Source organism: Callorhinus ursinus, unplaced genomic scaffold (genome assembly GCF_003265705.2).
Source record: "Callorhinus ursinus isolate GAN/ISIS: 27379988/994484 unplaced genomic scaffold, GSC_fseal_2.0 scaffold46, whole genome shotgun sequence".
NCBI classification, from domain to species: Eukaryota; Metazoa; Chordata; class Mammalia; order Carnivora; family Otariidae; genus Callorhinus; species Callorhinus ursinus.
The window spans coordinates 11,947,936-11,960,302 of NW_027397108.1; the positions used below are offsets into that span (position 1 = coordinate 11,947,936).

The following is a 12,367-nucleotide window of genomic DNA, read 5'->3' on the forward strand; positions in this document are numbered from 1 at the left end:
GGGCTGGGGACCCCAGAGAGGGCTCACGGGCGCGGGGAAGGGCTGGGCGCGCTGGCGGGATGCAAGAGTCCCTACTGGCGGTGGCAGACTCCCTACCATGAGCTAGATTTTGTTTCTTTTATTCCACTGCCGTTTGGCCCATCTGAGGAAAAGGTGGCAAAGGCTCCTCGGAGGGTGTGAGTGTGGGTGTGTGGTGGGAGTCCTGAGGTGCAAGGCCAGGAGAGCACCCAGGAGGCCCGGGGACAGACGGTCACAGCTCTGTTCCAGGGACGGGAAGTGAGCGTTTCTCAAAGAAGGGTTTCTTGGGATACCCCCCTGGGGATTCTGGAAAAATCTGGTACAAACAGGCTCGATCTCGAAGGGACAGAGCGATCTCGGGGTGAGGGGGTTGGGTCTCACTCGGGGTGAGGGGGTTGGGGTTTCTGGTGTCAAGGGCATTTGGGGCATCCGGCAGAGCGCGTTTGGGGGTCCTCAGGCTGATGGTATTGGCGGTCTCTCAGGACAAGATCTGGGGTCTTTCAGGCTGGAGAGATTTAGAATGCTTAGGTTGAGAGGGTTTGGGGTCTTCGACACTGAGGGAGTCTGAGGTCTCTCATTCTCAGATTTGGAGTCTCTCATTAATGGGCTTTAGGTTTCCCGACTCGGAGGTCACCTGGGGTCTGTGAAGCTGAAGGGATTTGAGAGTTCACAGGCTGAGGGTATTTAGGGTCTCTGAGGCTGGGGAAATTTGTTCTCTGCAGGCGCTACATGTCGGGTGTCTCAGGCTGAGGGTTTTGGGGGTGCCTCAGGCTGAGGGCAATTTTTGTTACTCAGGATATTTTGGGGTCTAAGTATTAAGGGATTTAGTGTTTCTCTGGGTAAAGGGATTTGAGGTTTCTGCAGCTGAGGTGCTTTGGGGTCTCACGCCGAGATGTGAGGTCCCACCAGAGCAGCGGAATCGGGTTCCCTTAAGGAGGCGAGATGTGGTGTCCCTTGAGGCTGAGGGGATTTGGAGCCAGCCAGGGTGAGGGGATCTAGGGTCTCCCGGGTGGGATTTGAAGGTTTCAGAGTCAGGGTTTAGAAGGTTTTCACAGGGCACGGCAAAGGCCTCCGTGTTCCTGTCAGTCTCCCCGGCCTCCCTCACTGCCCACCCTGGTCCGGCGCCCTGGCGGAGCCCCCGCGCGCTTCCCGCCCGGTGCGAAGTGGGGCGCCTCCCAGCGCGAGACGCAGGCTTGTAAAGCCCTGTCAGGCAGAAGCCGCCAATCAGCGCTGCAATCAAACTGTTCCCTCCAATTGGCGGTCAGAAAGGGCCTAATGGGGCGGAGCGTAGGGCCAGCTGTGTGTGTCAGTCATTGGCAGAACCCCACCCCCGTGGACGGTCCCGCCCCACCCCGCGGGGATTGGCTGCCCTGAGTCCAGTGCGTGTCTGTCAAGAAGCCCCAGCATGCAGGCGCAGTATGGCAGTTTTCATTGCTTCTTCTCTGTCCCCACGCGTTGGTGAAGGCTGCGCAGGGCAGGAGACCGAGCAGAGTATCCTGCGTCCCAGGCTGAGCGTAGCGCATTGAGCTGACGGCAGGTCTTTAGGATGGACCAGGCCATCCTGTGTCCTGACAAAGATTCTTTGCTCTACCAGACTTTCAGGCTCTGGAAGGGTCTCCTAGGCCATCTGTGCCCTTCCTTGTAAAGTCCACCTTTAGCAGTAGCTATATATGACCATTTAGTATACAATGAATATTGCATTACATTCAGGGGACAACTATGTAACTCAGTAATGTGTGATGAGACAATGTATAGACACCAAATAAAGTGTATACGGCTCAAAGGTTTAAACCTAACAAATGGAATAGTAAGTATATTAGAAAACCACTCGGAGAATTCTTTTTCTTTCTTTCTTTCTTTTTTTTTTAGAGCGAGAGAGAGCACAAGCAGGGTCGGGGGTTCGGTGGTGAGGGAGAGGGAAAGAGAGAGAATCTTAAGCAGGCTCCATGCCCTGTGAGGAGCCTGGATCAGGGCTCAAGGTGGGGCTCCACGCAGGGCTCAATCTCACGACCCTCAGACCATGACCTGAGCCGAAATCAAAAGACAGACGCTTAACTAATTGAGCACTCAGGTGCTCCCACTCAGAGAATTCTTAAACTAAAAGTACAAGTGGCATTTGTGAGTAAAAAGCATGTTGAAATAACGTAGGTTTAAAAGTCATCGGAAGTAACCCTGGCTTCGGCAGCACATATACTAAAAGTGGAATGATACAGAGACTACCATGGCTCTTGCTCAAGGATGACATGCAAATTTGTGAAGTGTTTCATATTAAAAAAAAAAAGTCATCAGAAGTAAGAAGACATAAATAAAATAGAAGAAAAAAACCTGAAAAAAAATACAAGTATTTTGCATAAAAATGAGGCATCAAATGTAAGGACAGTGGGTCCACAGAAGTGGGCCAGTTTAAGACCTACTGGCTTTCAGCAGATAAAACGGGAATAGTGTTTCTGGCCCTTACTAAGTTGTTTTTTTTTTTTTTTTTAAAGATTTTATTTCTTTATTTGATAGCACAAGTAGGCAGAGCGGCAGGCAGAGGGAGAGGGAGAAGCAGGCTCCCCACTGAGCAGAGAGCCCGATGTGGGGCTCGATCCCAGGACCCTGAGATCATTACCTGAGCCGAAGGCAGACACTTAACGACTGAGCCACTCAGGCGCCCCTGGCCCTTACTAAGTTTTGATCACAAAAACAAACATGATTTCCTTGTACTTAAACTAGGCCTCCTAACTCCAGAATTCTTACCATGGAAGGATCACCAGATTCCAGGCAAAGTTGCCCAGCTAAGTGGACTACTGCCCCTGGCATCATGAAGGGAGTGGCCGATCAGACCTTTAAGGGCCCACAGACCTCTCAAGTTCCCACGAGAATAGTGCTGGGTGGGCGTTTGGGAGTAGAGGGAACAGTGAGAGAGTGGGGGAGCTTCTAGAAATTGTGAGACCATCTGTGTAGTGGCAGATGTTTGGGTCGGCGCAGAGTTGCTGGTCGATCTTGTGCAGGAGCATCTATGTGGTTCCTGTTGTTGGCTTCACTGCTCAAAGAACATGAGATTTTAAAAAGACAACATCTCGCTCTTCAAGTGCTCACCGTTAACCTTAAAAAGAAAGCTGCTAGTTATCTTACCAGCAGAAATCGCTTTATCCTGGAATAGCAGAGAATTGCAATCCAGGACTAGCAAACCACGGCAAAACCACAGGCTAGTCGTCGGAACAAGGGAGAGGGCAACTCTTTTAGAGAGGAGAAGGGGGATTTGGGAAGGCCATTAAAAACAAAATGTTCACTGCAGTAAAGGGAGTTGAAGTGTCCTGACTTCTCATTGACTGAGCTATGACTGTCTCTCATTGGCCGGGCTGTTGCTAGGAAACCATCCTTCCTCCTGCCGGGATAGTAAAGAAGTTGGTAAAGTAGGGTGCACTTGCAAGGTGGTCTCCTCCTGTTGGATAAGATACAGTGGCGTAAAAGGACCCATTAAATAGCAAAACTAAAACAAAACTACGACACCTTCAAAAAAAAACTTCCCAAACTAAGACTTGGCAACAAATAAGAAAAATTCAAAAGGATAGTGACAGAAAGAAAAGGAGCAAATGGAAAGGCATAATGTGCTCTCCAACAGAAATACTCAGTGTTATAAATACATCAGGTCTCCAGATGTTATTGTATTCCAATAAAAATAACAATTTAACTTGTGGAATTTTTCAAGCTGGTTAAAAATCTTAAAAAAAAAAGATTATGTGTAAAAATAACTTGAATAGCAAGGAACCATGAAAATAATTATGGGTGGGCTAGCCTGTCAGATATTAACATTTCTTATAAAGTTAATGTTAAAACTGTTTGGTTTGGCAAATAAGTATACAGTCTTATCAATATAATTTAATATAAAATCTAGAAGTAGGCCCTGGGATGGTTAATTTTATGTGTCTTCTTTTTTTTTAATAAATTTTTATTTTATTTTTTTAAGATTTTATTTATTTATTTGACAGAGACACAGTGAGAGAGGGAACACAAGCAGGGGGAGTGGGAGAGGGAGAAGCAGGCTTCCTGCCGAGCAGGGAGCCTGATGTGGGGCTCGATCCCAGGACCCCGGGACCATGACCCGAGCCGAAGGCAGACGCTTAACGACTGAGCCACCCAGGCGCCCCAATTTTATGTGTCTTCTAGGGGGAGCCCAGGGGAGGGCGCCAACCCCCAGTCCCTAGGCCCAGGTCCAGGGGAGCGCGGAGTTCACGGGGTTCCATCACCTGCAGGTTTCCGAGGCTCCAGGGTCTGTCGGGGGGAGGTGTCAGTGCAGGGGCCCAGGAGGTCCCGACCTATGGCCATGGGCAGAAACCCTTCCAGGACCCTCTCCTCAGCCACGGACAGGCCCAGTCTTCCAGAGCTCCAACAGCCTCTGCTGGTGGGTGTGGGCTGTCGGCCCCACGTCCAGAAGCCTGGTGAGCCCAAGTTGGGGCCTCCCTTTTGAGAGACAGTCTTTTCACAGTTCCTGAGGGTTTGGCAGTCCCTGTCACTATCTCTTCCCTCTGTGAGCACTGGCCTGGGGGAGCCAGGGCCCCCTGGCCTTGAGGATGCACCATCCAGTGGCAGCAACTCGGACTGGATGAGCCCAGCCTTCTCTCCTTCTTCCTACTGTTACAGGGGTGCAGGGCTCTTGTCTCATGGAGTCCAAGAATGAATATTCCCGACACAAAAGGGTGAAGCAAAGTGAAAGCTTATTAAGTGAAGGTGAGAACAGAAAGGAAAGAAAAAAGCTCTCTAGAGTGAGAGGGGTCCTGAGTGGGTTGCTAATGAGGGCTTCTAGTAGCAGTCTTTTATTGAGAACTGACCAGGAAGCTTGTGGCCTTGAGACTCTTGTGCCATCTTGGTTTGTCCCCTTATCCCTTGTTCTGCTCTGTCTCAGCATCTCCACCTGCCAGGAATAGTTTCAGAGCCTAGTCAGGGGAGTCAGGGGCCTCCTGTCTCTCCCTGCATACACCGTCACCTCTTCCCTGCTCCCAGAACAGGACCTGTGGGCAGAAAGAGCTGTCCTGGGATTGTGAGGAGTGACTGATCATACTTTTTAATTAGTAGGGGTGAGGGATAGTGCAAGTCTCCAAGGAATCTGGAAGCGAGGCTCTCAGGACCTTGAGGGGCCAGCTGCTGTCAAGACGAGGTTACTTCTAGCCTGGGTGGCTCAGTTGGTTAAGCGACTGCCTTCGGCTCAGGTCATGATCCTGGAGTCCCGGGATCGAGTCCCACATCGGGCTCCCTGCTCAGCGGGGAGTCTGCTTCTCCCTCTGACCCTCCCCCCTCTCATGTGCGCGCGCTCTCTCTCTCTCATTCTCACTCTCTCAAATAAATAAATAAATCTAAAAAAAAAAAAGTAAAATATAAACATTAAGGCACTAAAGCGGCCGTGAGTTCCTTGAGGAAGGTCACGCTCCGCATGTTTCAAGTATCCATCCGTGGGCTGCAAGCTGTAAGGAAATTTAATTTAAGCTACATTCCTTTTGCTCTTGTTCCCCACATCACTACCCCCATGACCACCTGGCCGCCTCGGCTCGGCTGTCTTCTTCACGCTGTGCTGTTTCTGGCCTGTGGTTCACCGTCGCCTTCTGCCTGGCCTGGAAGGTCAGTCTGTGGGTGGGGCTGGGAGGCAGCTGGAAATAAAAGAGAAAAGTGCATTTAAAACAAAAGAAAACAGGGGCGCCTGAGTGGCTTAGCCAGTTAAGCGTCTGCCTTCGGCTCAGGTCATGATCCCAGGGTTCTTGGATGGACCCCTGCCTGGGCTCCCTCCTGAGCAGGGAACCTGCTTCTCCCTCTCCCTCTCCCTCTGCCAAGCATGCTCTCTCTCTTAAATAAATAAAATCTTTAAAACAAAAGAAAACAAAACACAGGTGCTATGCCTGGGAGGAAGCAAAGGTGGAGAGAAGGTTCTGCGAAGGGTAAAATGCGGTGTGTTTCAGAGTGAAAGTCCAGAGTGGTGGTTAAGAACCTGAGCTTAAATCCTAGGTCTCACACACTCTGGAAGATTTTTGGGCAAGCCACTTAATCCTTGTGCCTCATTTTCCTCACCTGTAAAATGGGAATAATTCCCACCTCTGCTTCATCATGAGGTTCAAATGAGTTAAAACAGTGGCATATAGTAATATATGTGTATTTTCATTAGCTACCCGGTCTCCCCTGTGCCCAACTGTGCCTGACCCACAGTAGCTGCTCTTGGTTTTTGGAATCTGTGCATGAGTACCTGGTGTGCCGGTGTGGGAGGGCCTAGGGGAAGGGTCTGGGGATGCGGACAGCGGGGTGGGATGAGGGGCTGCTTGAGTCACCACTCCCCAGGACCTCCACAGACCAACGAGGCTTGGGCCAAGGGGGATGCCCAGGGGGCAGAGGTTATACAAGCAGACTGGTCCTGCAGTCCTTTGGCCTCCTGGTTGTGATACAGACATGCATACTCATGAAGAATCAAGGATATGGGAGTGGCTGTGTCTCCCAGCAGGCAGTTTCTCACTGAGGCTGCATGGTCTCGGAGAGCCACGTGCATGACCCAGGGTCATGAACACCCTGCCAAGTGTGGATTCCATGCTGTGGAATAATCTTGAGCCTCCCACTGATTCAATGAGCAATAATTTCCTTACCAGCCTCACATTTGGTCTCTGCTCTTTGTAAAGGAGCGAGAAGAGACTGGAAAATGAGCCAGTTTGTTCTTTGGGGATGGGTGATTAATGTGGGGGGGGCAGGTGTGACTCCGGGGCTCCCTCCTCCCAGGGACACAAGTGAGGTCTGTGTGCCTTCCAGTCTCTGAGATGCAAGGACCCAATATCCAAGGCAGGAGCCTTGAGTTTCCCATCAACAGCAAAATTGCTTTTTCGGCAAGTGGAAGAGCGTCTTGCCATCATGGGAGAACAACAAGAGCACTGGATGGGTGGCTGCAGCCCCTGATTCTAAGTGACCCCTTCCTTCCTTGGGCTTCAGATTCCACAGCCCTGCAGTCAGTCACAAGTGATGTGGAATCTGCCACTTTCCCAGCCCGGCATCTCTTCTCACGTCCCAGTCAGCTTGCCTTTGGGAACCCCATGTCACCTGCCTACCATCCAGACAGTTCCAGAGGGCAGACCCCACTTTCCACCCACCTCACAGATGGACGTATGATCCAAGTCTACCCAACCCCTTGCTCTATCTTCTGGGTGCTCTGATGGCTTCAAGGATGAGAATGGAACTGAAGCCGGGCCAAAGACTCTTAAAGCCATGACTTTTCATGGAACCCAAGGGAAAGAGAAACCCTTCCCAGTAGAATGGATGGTGAGTGGGTGTCAGCCTGGAGTGGTGGGAGGCCCCAGATGCAGTGAGAGAGACTGTGCCTATGAATGGGACCACGCCAGAGCACTGAGCAGGATGGAGGGTTGGAGACGGTCCAGGTCACACTGTGAGAGTGTGAGCCCCTGGGTCTGCCAGGTCCAAACCCACTCTTGTCTCTTGCAAGTATTAATGTATTTCTACCATTAAAAAATATTAACTTCTTTTACTTCAGTAAGTGTTTCCAGTCCCTTGCCATCCAAAAACAGCTAGGTGACACATCAGGATCAACAATCCCTGAGACTCCCCGTGCATGGTGTCCTCACTGGGCAGGGCATGGCTGGGGGAGAGGAAGACAGTGAGTGGGGTCAGGTCTCAGGGCAGCTCCAGAACAGTTCTATCTCTGTTCTTTCTCTGTCCTGGGAGAGGAAAACACCAGAACAGTGAGAGGAGAACCAGCAGGAGGAAGAGGCCCTGGATGGCTAATTAGTCTGCTTGTTTTTTCCTTATTTTAGGGTCCATTTTGTTATTGTGCATTTTTATTAGGAAATCACCCATTTCCTCTAGGCTTCCTGTCTGATGCAATAGGTTTCTCTTATTTGACCTTTAATTTCTATTCTCTTTCTATTTTTCTTCAGAATTGTCACAATTAATGAACAAATATTGATACATTATTATTTACTAAAGTCCATATTTTATTCAGGTTCCTTCTGTTCTACCTTTTCTGGCTCAAGGATCCCATGCAACGCACCACATGACATGTGGTTATCACGTCAAAATGGACAGTGATGGTTATCATGTCTCTTTAGGATCTCCTTGGCTGTGACAGTGTCTCAGACTTGTCTTGTTTCAGTGACCTGGACCACGTTGAGGAGGACTGTTCAGGCATTTTGTACAAAGACCTGCACTGGGATTTACTTATTTTTCTCATGGTTAGACTCAGGTTGTAGGTTTCGAGGAAGCGGATCAAAGAGGTAAAGTGCTCTGTCATCACTGTACAACAAGAGAACACTTGTCACTGTCCGTGTTGACATTGATCACCTGGCTGAGGCAGTGTCGGTCAGGCTTCCCCACCATGAAGTTTCTCTTTCTCATGTGCGGACGGTGTGTTTTCGTGAGCAGGAACACACTGTGTGGAGCCCACACACTTTAGGAGAGGGGAGTTATTTCCACCTCCCTGATGGGTGGCTGAGTGTCTACATCTATTATTTGGACTTTGGTAGGAGAGGTCTATTCAACCCATTTGTAAAAAACTTATGTAATCTGTTAATAAAAATGCAAGCAAGTAATTTAAAAGAGTACATTGACTTCACTGAACAATTCATGAAATGAGCATCATCCCATCTAGCAAATAGAAAGGACCTCATTTGAGCTGCAGGGAAGGAAAGATTTTCAAAAGCAGACAGGGAATTGAAAAAAGGAAATTATTAGCAAAGGATGCATTGTTTTAGGCAAGGTCACCATCCTAAGGGGAACAAAGGGGCCATTCAGTACATTTTCCAGGTTGACTGGTTAAAGGTTACGTGGGGTATCTGTGTGAAACTGCATTTAGTTTAGGTATTAAGTCTTGGTCCACTGTCCTGGGTCTCTTAACATAAGTGACATTTCCAGGCCAAGCACAGTAAAGGAGGGTGTGGTTGTTATGCAGATTTAAGTCTGTGCCTTCTCCTTTGGTAAGAATGTGTTGAGATTTAGTCATTCTTCTGTTCCTGGTACAGATAGGATGACACCCTTACAAACAGAGATTTCCTTTATCCGTGTACATTTCACTCACCAAATGGCAACCTCTGCTCAGTTTTCAGAGATTCTCCTGTGTCTTCTGGTTCTTAAAATTAATCAGCCCCAAATAATCCTTGTGCCAAAGAGGCATATTTGGGGTGGCATATTCTGCCTCCTTCACATGGATGCACTTCCATTGGCTTATGGATTTCTCTAAGAGTTTAACCACGAGACATAGAGCTGCTGTGCATAACTACATGCAAGTTTTCGTTTGGAAATAGCTTTTCAAAGCACTTGTCTAAATATCAGAAGCACGATTGTTGGATCCTAAAGGTGAGACTTATTTAGCTTTGGAAAAAAACCTGCCAAACTGTCTTCCAAAGTGGCCATACATGTATTCCCCCAGCATGAAGGACAGTTGCTGTCATTTCTCACCTTCCAGCAATAGGTATTCTTGTTTTTTGTAGTTTTGCATTTTTTTATTATGTTCAGTTAGCCAGCATATAGAACATCATTAGTTTTTGAAGAAGTGATCAATGATTCATTAGTTTTGTATAACACACAGTGCTCATCACAGCACGTGCTCTCCTTAATACCCATCACCCGGTTACCCCATTCCCCCACCCCCTTCCCTTCTGTAATCCTCAGTTTGTTTCCTGGAGTAGAGAGTCTCTCATGGTTTGTCCCTCTCTGATTTCTTCCCATTCAGTTTTCCCTCCCTTCTCCTCTGATCCTCTGCGCTATGCCTTATGTTCCACATATGATTGAAACCATATGGTAATTGTCTTTCTCTGTTTGACTTATTTCACTTAGCATAATCCCCTCCAGTTCCATCCATGTTGATGCAAATGGTAGATATTTGTCTTTTCTGATGGCTGAGTAATATTCCATTGTATATATGAACCACATCTTCTTTATCCATCCATTCATCTATTGAAGGACATCTTGGCTCCTTCCACAGTTTGGCTATTGTGGACATTACTGCTATGAATATTGGGGTGCATGTGCCCCTTCTTTTCACTACATCTGTATCTTTGAGGTAAATACCCAGTGGTATTTAGTATTGCTGGGTCATAGAGTAGCTTTATTTTTAACTTTTTGAGGAATCTCCATACTGTTTTCCAGAGTGGCTGCACCAGCTTACATTCCCACCAACAGTGCAAGAGGGTTCCCCTTTCTCCACATCCTCGTCAATGCTGGGTGGTAACTCATTGTGGTTTTGATTTGTATTGCCCTGATGCCAAGTGATGTGGAGCATTTTTTCATGTCTGTTGGCCATTTTTTATGTCTTCTTTAGAGAAATGTCTCTTCTGCCCATTTCCTGACTGGATTATTTGTTCTTTGGGTGTTGAGTTGGAGTTCTTTACAGATCTTGGATACTAGCCCTTTGTCTGTAGTGTCATTTGCAATTATCTTCCCCCATTCCATGGGTTGTCTTTTAGATTTATCAGCTGTTTCCTTTGCTGTGCAGAAGTTTTTCATTTTGATGAAGTCCCAATAGTTCATTTTTGCTTTTGTTTCCCTTGCCTTTAGAGACGTGTCTTGCAAGAAGTTGCTGTGTCCGAGGTTGAAGAGGTTGCTGCCTGTGTTCTCCTCTAGGATTTTGCTGGATTCCTGTCTCACACTGAGGTCTTTCATCTACTTTGAGTTTATCTTTGTGTATGGTGTAAGAGAATGGTCCAGTTTCATTCTTCTGCATGTGGCTGTCCAATTTTCCCAGCATCATTTACTGAAGAGATTGTCTTTCTTCCATTGGATATTTTTTCCTGATTTGTCAAAGATTAGGTGACCATAGACTTGAGGGTCCATTTCTGAGGTTTCTCTTCTGTTCCATTGATCTATGTCTTTGTTTTTGTGCCAATACCATGCTGTCTTGATGACCACAGCTTTGTAATAGAGCTTGAAGTCAGGCATTGTGATGCCCCCAGCTTTGGTTTTCTTTTTCAACATTCCCCTGGTGATTCAGTGTCTAATCTGGTTCCATACAAATTTTAGGATTGTTTGTTCCAGCTCTGTGAAAAATGTTGATGGTATTTTGATAGGGATTGCTTCGAATGTGTAGATGGCTCTGGGCAGCATAGACATTTTAACAATGTTTATTCTTCTAATCCATGAGCATGCGATGTTTTTCCATCTTTTTGTGTCTTCCTCAATTTATTTCGTAAGTGTTCTGTAGTTTCTAGAGTATAGATACTTTACCTCTTTGGTTAGGTTTATTCCTAGGTATGTTATGATTTTTTGGAGCAATTGTAAATGGGATTGATTCCTCAATTTCTCTTTCTTCAGTCTCATTGTTAATGTATAGAAATGCAACTGATTTCTGTGCATTGATTTTATACCTGCCACTTTGTTGAATTCCTGTATGAGTTCTAGCAATTTTGGGTAGAGTCTTTTGGGTTTCCCACATAAAGTATCATGTCATCTGTGAAGAGAGTTTGACTTCTTCTTTGCCAATTCAGGTGCGTTTTATTTCTTTTTGTTGTCTGATTGCTGTTGCTAGGACTTCTAGTACTATGTTGAACAACAGTGGTGAGAGTGGGCATCCCTGTCGTGTTCCTGACCTTAAGGGAAAAGCTCTCAGTTTTTCCCCATTGAGAATGATATTTGCTGTGGGCTTTTCATAGATGGCTTTCATGATGTTGAGGTATGTTCCCTCTATCCCTGTACTTTGAAGAATTTTAATCAAGACAGAATGTTGTATTTTGTCAAATGCTTTTTCTGCATCCATTGAGAGGATCATATGGTTCTTGTCTTTTCATTTATTAATGTGCTCTATCATGTTGATTGATTTCCAAATGTTGAACTACCCTTGCATCCTAGGAATAAATCCCACCTGGCTGTGGCGAATAATCCTTTTAATGTACTATTGGATCCTATTGGCTAGGATCTTGTTGAGTATTTTGGCATCCATGTTCATCAGGGATATTGGTCTGTAATTCTCCTTTTTGGTGGGGTCTTTGTCTGGTTTTGGGATCAAGGTAATGCTGGCCTCATGGAACAAGTTTGGAAGTTTTCCTTCCATTTCTATTTTTTGAAACAGCTTCAGTAGAATAGGTATTATTTCTTCTTTAAATGTTTGGTAGAACTCCCTTGGGAAACTATCTGTCCCTGGACTCTTGTTTTTTTTGGGAGTTTTTTGATTACTGCTTCAAATTTCCTTGCTGGTTATTGGTCTGTTCAGATTTTCTACCCCTTCCTGTTTCAATCTTGGTAGTTTATAAGTTTCTAGGAGTGCATCCATTTCTTCCAGATTGCCTAATTTGTTGGCATACAGTTGCTAACAATATGTTCTAACAATTGTCTGTATTTTCTTGTTATTGGTTGTGATCTCTCCCCTTTCATTCATTTGGGTCCTTTTTCTTTTCTT

General features: G+C 46.6%; 1 protein-coding gene and 1 pseudogene across 1 annotated transcript in view; one reads left to right on the forward strand and one right to left on the reverse strand.

The window, feature by feature from the left end:
* The window catches only part of PRDM7 (PR/SET domain 7), a 21,417-nt gene extending 17,088 nt beyond the window's left edge, over positions 1–4,329 (reverse strand). Inside the window, exon 1 of the mRNA XM_073882301.1 lies at positions 4,251–4,329. Coding sequence (XP_073738402.1) covers positions 4,251–4,329 — 79 coding nt within the window. The remainder of the gene's footprint in view (positions 1–4,250) is intronic.
* On the forward strand, positions 2,192–2,291 carry LOC112814848 (U6 spliceosomal RNA; annotated as a pseudogene).
* Positions 4,330–12,367: the final 8,038 nt, after the last annotated feature.